The 7,180-nt window shown below is 38.7% G+C and overlaps 2 protein-coding genes across 2 annotated transcripts in view; both read right to left on the bottom strand.

Annotated features, from left to right (window-relative positions):
- LOC102204245 (protein FAM107B) overlaps nucleotides 1–2,477 on the bottom strand; it is a 5,140-nt gene extending 2,663 nt beyond the window's left edge. Inside the window, exons 1-4 of the mRNA XM_005724488.2 lie at nucleotides 2,353–2,477; nucleotides 935–986; nucleotides 500–686; nucleotides 252–411 (exon numbers count right to left, since the gene is read on the bottom strand). Of these exons, the coding sequence (XP_005724545.1) occupies nucleotides 252–411; nucleotides 500–686; nucleotides 935–986; nucleotides 2,353–2,376 (423 nt within the window). The 5' untranslated portion in view covers nucleotides 2,377–2,477. The remainder of the gene's footprint in view (nucleotides 1–251; nucleotides 412–499; nucleotides 687–934; nucleotides 987–2,352) is intronic.
- Nucleotides 2,478–3,934: 1,457 nt separating this feature from the next.
- si:dkeyp-67f1.2 (FAM3 metabolism regulating signaling molecule D) lies at nucleotides 3,935–6,546 on the bottom strand. The gene is made up of 7 exons (XM_005724750.1): nucleotides 6,534–6,546; nucleotides 5,979–6,102; nucleotides 5,822–5,880; nucleotides 4,560–4,610; nucleotides 4,369–4,453; nucleotides 4,161–4,287; nucleotides 3,935–4,027 (listed from the first exon to the last, which is right to left on the bottom strand). The coding sequence occupies exons 1-7, from the start codon at nucleotides 6,544–6,546 to the stop codon at nucleotides 3,935–3,937; spliced, it is 552 nt and encodes a 183-aa protein (XP_005724807.1).
- Nucleotides 6,547–7,180: the final 634 nt, after the last annotated feature.

Raw genomic sequence — 7,180 nt, 5'->3', positions numbered from 1 at the left:
TTTGAGACTCAAAATGTGGTTTTAGTGTCAGGGTTACAATTAGGTTATGTTTAGCTTTAGGCTAAGGGTTAGGTTTAGGCATTCATTTTTGATGGTTAGGGTTAGGGTAAGTGGCAGCTAGGGAGAGCATTATGTCAATGGGATGTCCCCACGAGGATAGCAAAGCAGACATGCTTGTGTGTGTGTATGTGTAACAAGAATATTCATGAGTAAATGTATAAAAGAAAAAATGCTGTGTGTCCTGTGCTCACATTTTCAAGCCTCTGTTGTCTTTTCAGCAGCTCTTGGTGTAGCTCTGATGTCTTCTTCTTTGCCTCGTCTTGATCCCTGCTCGCTTTCAATCTTTGTTCCCATTTCCTTTTTTCCAGAACTCGCTGGAGTTCAGTCTTTCCTTCTTGAGACACTCTCTTCCTTTCAGGCACACAGACACACTTAATGGTTTATGCACGCAATGACACTGTAGTATGAGCATTTCTGACCTTTAATCTCTCTGCCCAACCTCTTGTGGGTCATCTGCAGTTCCTTATGCAGCTCCCGGTGGCTCTCCAGGGCAGTTATCGCACTAGTAGCTTTTAGGGGTCTGATTAGATTACTGCTCTCCTCCTCACTCTGCATTTGGGATGGAAAAGCCTGAAGCTCTGAAAATCGGCCTTCAAGTTTGGTTTGATGAGTCTGCATCATGGAGGCTAAAGGGAACAAACAGTTTACATAAATATGTTTTCCTATCAAGATGATTTCTGGGTGGAATTTTGCCTCAGATTTGTAAGATTCAGTTTTACATACCAAACTCACTCTAAGGTTTGCCAGACACATTTACAACAAGCTTTAATGAGGTAAAAATGTTTTACTGTTAAAACAACAAATTTATAATCTATATATTACAACAGTATTTCAACTAGACAGGATATACAACATCACTCTGATATTTCCTCACCATACAAATGAAACTGTGTCTCATCTCTACCTGGAAAATGCTGAAGATCTCTCTGTCAACAGAAAAAGGTGGGGGGGGGGAAAGGAAATAATACATCCTAGAGATACCAACATCCCCCAGACAAATATTGCTGTTTTATAGATACGTACATGCAAAAATAAAAGCAGCACAGGGAAAAGGAAACAAATAGAAATCTCCAAGTCGAGTCAACACTGCATCTTATTGGAAATAGCACAAACACAAAGCTGCATTATGATGCTGACAGACAAATGAAGTGTCAGCTCCTTACACATGTCCAGTGAAGCGAGAACCCTTACTGTTGAGGTGGAAGGCTGCCACCTCATTAATGACAGGATCAAACAAAACACAGTTAATTCCCACTGAGTTATTTGCTTGCTGGAATTTAAGCAGAATTAATAGCTGGGACAAGAATCATTATCCTCTGTGAATCAGTCTGGACAGCTGAATAAACAGTTCTTTCAGCTCTGAACTGTTTTTGTTGCTTACTGAAGTATTTCATAAATATGCAGGAAAAGCATGCATGGTAGCATAAAACCTTTTTTGTTTGAAAACTGTCTGCTACTTCGGAGCTTTCCAGCTTGCCATAGTGACATTTGAGCTACATTTAAACAGGCAAAAAAAAAGAGAATTTGAATGCTCAATGTGATCAAATTCCAGCAACAATATCCAAATAAATGGAAAAAATACAAGATGACAGTAAATTGTCAGAATGAGAGGGAATCTAGATGAGGAATGAATACATTTTAATGACAAATTGCTGCTAGCCACTGTTTTTTTCAGGGGAGGGGGGGGGGTCTTGTTTTGTAAAGCTCACACAGTGGATATTGTAGGGAGAAGAATTAATAGGACATGACAGGATAAACAGTCTCCAAGGGCAGCTTCTCAGAGTGCATTTTTCAGAGTGCATTTTTTCAGTTGGATATAAAAACCAATATTTGTTTAAGCATTCACTGCCTTTGAGCAATGGGTAACAAAAACGAGAGATGTCAGTAAGAGAAAAATCTGCCACAGGAAAAATGGTACTGTAGGACAAAAGCTGTGAGCACTTCATGTCAAGCTCAGTAATAACACAATGATACCAAAGTACAGTGACGAGGTAATAACTAAGCAAAACAAAGTTATAACCAGGTAATAGCAAAGTATATATCGAGTATTACAGACGGAACTTTATTTTAAAAGCAAAAGGAAAACCAATTTAAGGATAGCAGTAAAGTTATACTTTGGTAAATATAAATAACTTACAGTATTGTAAGTGACAGGTTGTGTCACTTACAACATTTGAATTCTGAAAATACCACTTACACACAAACACACACACACACACATGCACGCGCGCACACCTCCTGATGCTCCCAAAGTACTTTAAATGAAAATTAGGACGATAACGACAAACTTACCTTCTTCCCATGAGTGACTCCCATGTCTTCAGAGTGAGTCCAGATTTGGTGCTTGCACAGATTCCGTTTGGTTCACACTTTACGGGGTTTCAGCAATAATTTGAGGTTACCCCCTCTCTCTCTGCTCCAGCAGCCAAGAATGCCACAGAGGGAGGAAAGTGCCCTGTGTTTGGACCAGAGGGAAGCCTCTACCGAGAAAAGCTCCTGTTGAGCAGACTAAAGGTGTTCAACAAAAAAAAGCCAAAACATTTAACTCTATACCTACTCATTAAGTGCTTTATTTAAGTAAATTTGTATACACGCATTTTATTGGACTGTTTATTTTAAAGCACTGCCATAGGCCGGCTAAATGGATGAATGGATGGCTGGTTGGATTTAGCTAAAAAGATTTAAGATTTTAAATTAACCACACAAGGCTCGGGGAAAAGTCTATAAAATTACAAGAGAACAGAACTACTTCTTCTCTGTCCCATTAATCATTTTCTAATCTGTCACATTTAAACTTGTGACCCCCTTACAGGAGCCGTCGCTGTATGCTTTGAACCACTGGACCAAAGTAATTAGTCTAGTGGTAAAGCAGCTTTGTTGTAAAGGAACAAAAGTGTTTCAAGGCCATTAGTAAGAGATATGTGCACAGTACTCAGTAACTTGACTTCTACTATTTGAACATTTACTATACAGCCCACAATCACTAATCTATACTTGGAGCTTTCATTAGGATAAAAATATCAAGGAATATCAACGGGGGAAGAAATACTAATCCTTGAAGGATTGGACTGGCAGGCCATTATAGTACAGTGAACTTACTGTCAAGGTCAAAAAACCATGACAGTGAGTTCTGAGCTTTGTGACATGGTGCGTTATTCTGCTGGAAGCAGCCATCAGAAGATGGAGGCACCGCGGTCATAAAGGGATGGACACGGTCGACAATTCTTAGGTGGGCTGTGGTGTTTAAGGAGCCCAAAGTGTGACAACAAAATAAACACCATTACACCAGCAGTAGCCTGAGCCACTGAAACAAGACAGGATGGACCCATGCTTTCATGTTATTTAGGTCAAATTCTCACGCTCCCATCTGCAGGTTTCAGCAGAAATTGATACTCATACATAGTATTACATAAGCAAACTGCAGCTTCAGTTTCCAGGTCTTAGTTGACAGCAGCTGGTGTGGTCTTCTTCTGCTGCTGCAGCCCATCTGTTTCTGGATTCAATGCACTGTGTATTTTTGTGCATATCTTGACTATAATGGATGGTTATTTGAGCTCCTATCACCTCAAAGCAGTTTGGCCATTCATAATTTTTCTTTTTTGGAGCATTCTCTGGAAACCCTAGAGATGGTTGTGTGGGAAAATCCCAGTAGATCAGCAGTTTCTGAAATAGACCAACAACCATGCCATCTTCAAAGTCACGTAATCATCTTTCCTCGCCGATGATCCACAGGTGATCTCTACCATGTGATGTAGGGAAAATATTTATATGTGCTTTTGCTGAAATTATAGACAGGTATGTTTTGCCATTAAAAAAAATGCAGTCACTTTTTACAGTTCATGTTAATTAATGTTTATGTAAGTCAGTCAGTCAGTCAGTCGCTGAAGACTCTTGGGAAACAGCCGCCCACCTCCACCATCTCTGGCCATCCTCCATAAATGTTGTTTTTTTCATCATTAACAGCTTGCTGACAGATGAACAGAGGAGAAGAGAACGGTTGTTTTTATCATTTTTCCCCTTCCAGGCAGCAGATTTTAAAATAGATGGTCTTTTCTGACACAAATAGAACAAATGAAACTGCACTTAACAGGTTCACTAACCTTCTCAAAGAGGCTTTTGATTTTTGTGCCTGCTCTTCCAGCAAACACCCAGCTGTCTCTGCGCTTCACAGACCTGATCAAAGTGCTTCCCATTTCACTGAATATCTCCCTCATTTCATTTGTCATTCTGCCACAAAGTAGTAGAGCGGGTCACATTTTGTGACATTAAATTTGTTTTAAATGTTGAATAACTTAGATATGGACTTACTTTTGTGTGACATCATCAAAGGAGGCCACCAAAACGATCATTCCACGTTTTATCTTCTTCAGGTGTGCAAGGATGTCTTTTGGGTCTTTTGTCAGAGTATAAAATTGAAAAAAAAAAAAGAAAGTCAAAGCTCCCTTACAAGATTAAATCAAAAACTTGATTAGAAGATTTAAAGAAAGAAAAGCGCTTACCTCCTGTTTTCATGTTAAGACAGACAGATTTTTCTACAACTCCAGTTTCACCTATGATTAAAAAATTGCATATGATCAAAATATTTATAATAATAACAGACAGAAGAATATTATGCATGCAGTTCTGCACAAAATCTAGAGTCACAATGCAATTCTTCCTATTTTGCGAGGAAGAATGGAAATAGATGCAGTGATGTGTTGAGTTCTGTGGAAAAAAAAACAGATGGCCAGTCCATGACTGATAGTGTTTTTCTATCCAGGTATGCTTTTTATGTATCGCCAGTGTGTTTGGGATCATTGTCACTGTGGGACACTTTTCAGACAGTATTGCGCAGTAGATCGCTTTTTTTCTGGGTTAAGAATTCCACAAATCTTGACATGATGTCCCCAACGCCATTGACCGAAACGCAGCTCCAAATCAAAACAGAGCCTCCGTCGTGTTTTAAAAATGGCTGTTGGCATTCACTATTGTACCTCTCTCCTGACCTCCTCTGTACTTACTGACAATGATTTGAATCACATATTTCAAATTTGGATTCATCTCCACAGCCACACATTCAGATCTTTCTGATGAAGGCGTAGATGCATCTATCAGGTCCTGTGTCAGATTTTTATCTCTTATAAAATCTCTTTCTTCCTTTCTCCTCCACTTGTCCAAAAACCCTTAAAGCACACGCTGCACACCATGCCAAGATATGCCACAGTTTCTACTAATAGTGTTTTGCTAATGACTTTGCTGATGCAAAAATACAGGTTTTTTTGTGGGTGTTTTTTCATTATTGACTGATTTTTTTGCAACAGGCTGCTAGTAACAAAGTCCCCAAAGTTATCATTTAAAATTGTTTCCTCGCTAAGTTGTCTGTTATGTTAGGTGCCTTTTTTTATGCTTGAATGAATCATAGGTCGGTGCTTAACAAACAAACATTCCTCTGAAAATGCTCAGGTACAAAGTCTAGACTGTTGATAAATGATAAACTTTGAAAAATCTTCAGAAATCCTGGAAAACTATTGCTCAAGAGCACTTTTAAAAGTTTAAAGAATGTTTGATTCGCTGGAAGATATAAAGAAATAAGAGAATGTGCAAGACTTTTGCATGGCACATAAAAACACTAAGACTCCAGACCAGCTATTTCCAAGTTAGAAATATGGTATTATTATTAAGCTACTATTATTGGTTATTACGAATCTTTAAAAGACTATTTTACCAGTTCATTTTTTCAATGTTTATGCATGTTTATGAGAGGTCTGAGTATTATACTCACCATTTATCACTGCAATGTTTAGCCCTGGTCCCACGTTATTCAGTGCATGACTCATTATGCTGTTGAAGCACTGACAGGGTTCAGTTTCACTGCAGAATCTTGTTTTTTTTTTTTTAAAGTACTCTGTTAATTCAGGTGTTACCAAATGAATACATACATTTTGCCATCAAAACAGACTGTTGGCCCGACAATATCAGCGGCGCCGCTCCTGATACGTAAAGCAATATGGTTGGGTGGACACACTCTTGAGAGGCTGCACTTTGGCACAGACGTAGGTGGAGCTAAAAAGGCACAGAAAAGATTTTACTGCAGGAATACTGTGATTTTACCATATTTAAACTCAGATAATGACATGTGAGAAATAAATACTTTGTACAATGTTGCTAAAAAGACATCGTTTGAGATTCGCTTTGACTTGATCTGCGTTATAAAACCCTAAGTTGAAAGAAATGAGACAGTATGGTGGAGACAGCAGGCATAAACTGTCACTAAAAAGCTGGAGCTCCGGATTTAATAAGCAAAACATCTCACCGAGAGTATTCCTTTCTCTCTCCTGTGCTACGGATGAATTGATGGATATTCCCCATGTGATTAGGAGGACAATAATTACAGCAGCAAGGGGCAAAACAGCTGTCAACAGTAAAAAGATAGTAGATCAAATCTGCAGTCACACAACTAAAAGCAGCTGTTGCGAAATGAAGGAAAAGCTTACCTCGATATTTCATATCTGCAACAGATCAGAGAGCTTTTTTTTCAGTCCTGAGGGGAAGAGTTGAGACCTTTCAAACTCACCCGAAGAACTGAGAAAAGAAAGACATGCTAGCAGAGCTTTGGTGTCATCTCATCTGTGAAAACGCATCCTGATAATTCCTATAACCCATCACTTGTGGGAAAAACCCTTCTTTCTGTGATACATGTATATAGCTACTGAAAACTAGATGATTAAGTTTCTCCTTTTCACAATGTCAAACAAAGGAAGGTGTCCACAAGTAACAGATACTATTTGTAGTCAACAACAAGGCTTGCAAACAGCCGATTGTGTGTTGCAGGTGTATAAACAAGCCTCTGAAACCTAGAGAGAGAAAAAACACCAAGGAGGGCCCAAAAGCCTCATATTTCAAATGGGATGAGTAAGAGAAAAGGGGATTTAAAGAATCATTGTACCAGCTGTCAGAGTTTTCCATTTGTATGTAAATTTGGGTAAAAACCCATATGATGTGTGGAAGGATCTGCATAAAGCAGCTCATACACAGAAAAAAAAAACATGCTAGAAACTAGAAAAGAAAAAAAATCAAAAGATTTTACTCAGAACTAAAAAATAACTATGGGAAAGGGCAAAGACAGCGTTGCTGAAAAGAA

This window comes from Pundamilia nyererei, unplaced genomic scaffold, assembly GCF_000239375.1.
Source record: "Pundamilia nyererei isolate P.nyererei 1_Seehausen unplaced genomic scaffold, PunNye1.0 scaffold00012, whole genome shotgun sequence".
Classification (NCBI taxonomy): Eukaryota; Metazoa; Chordata; class Actinopteri; order Cichliformes; family Cichlidae; genus Pundamilia; species Pundamilia nyererei.
Note: the sequence above shows the minus strand (reverse complement) of the source record. Positions and strands in the feature narration are given on the sequence as shown.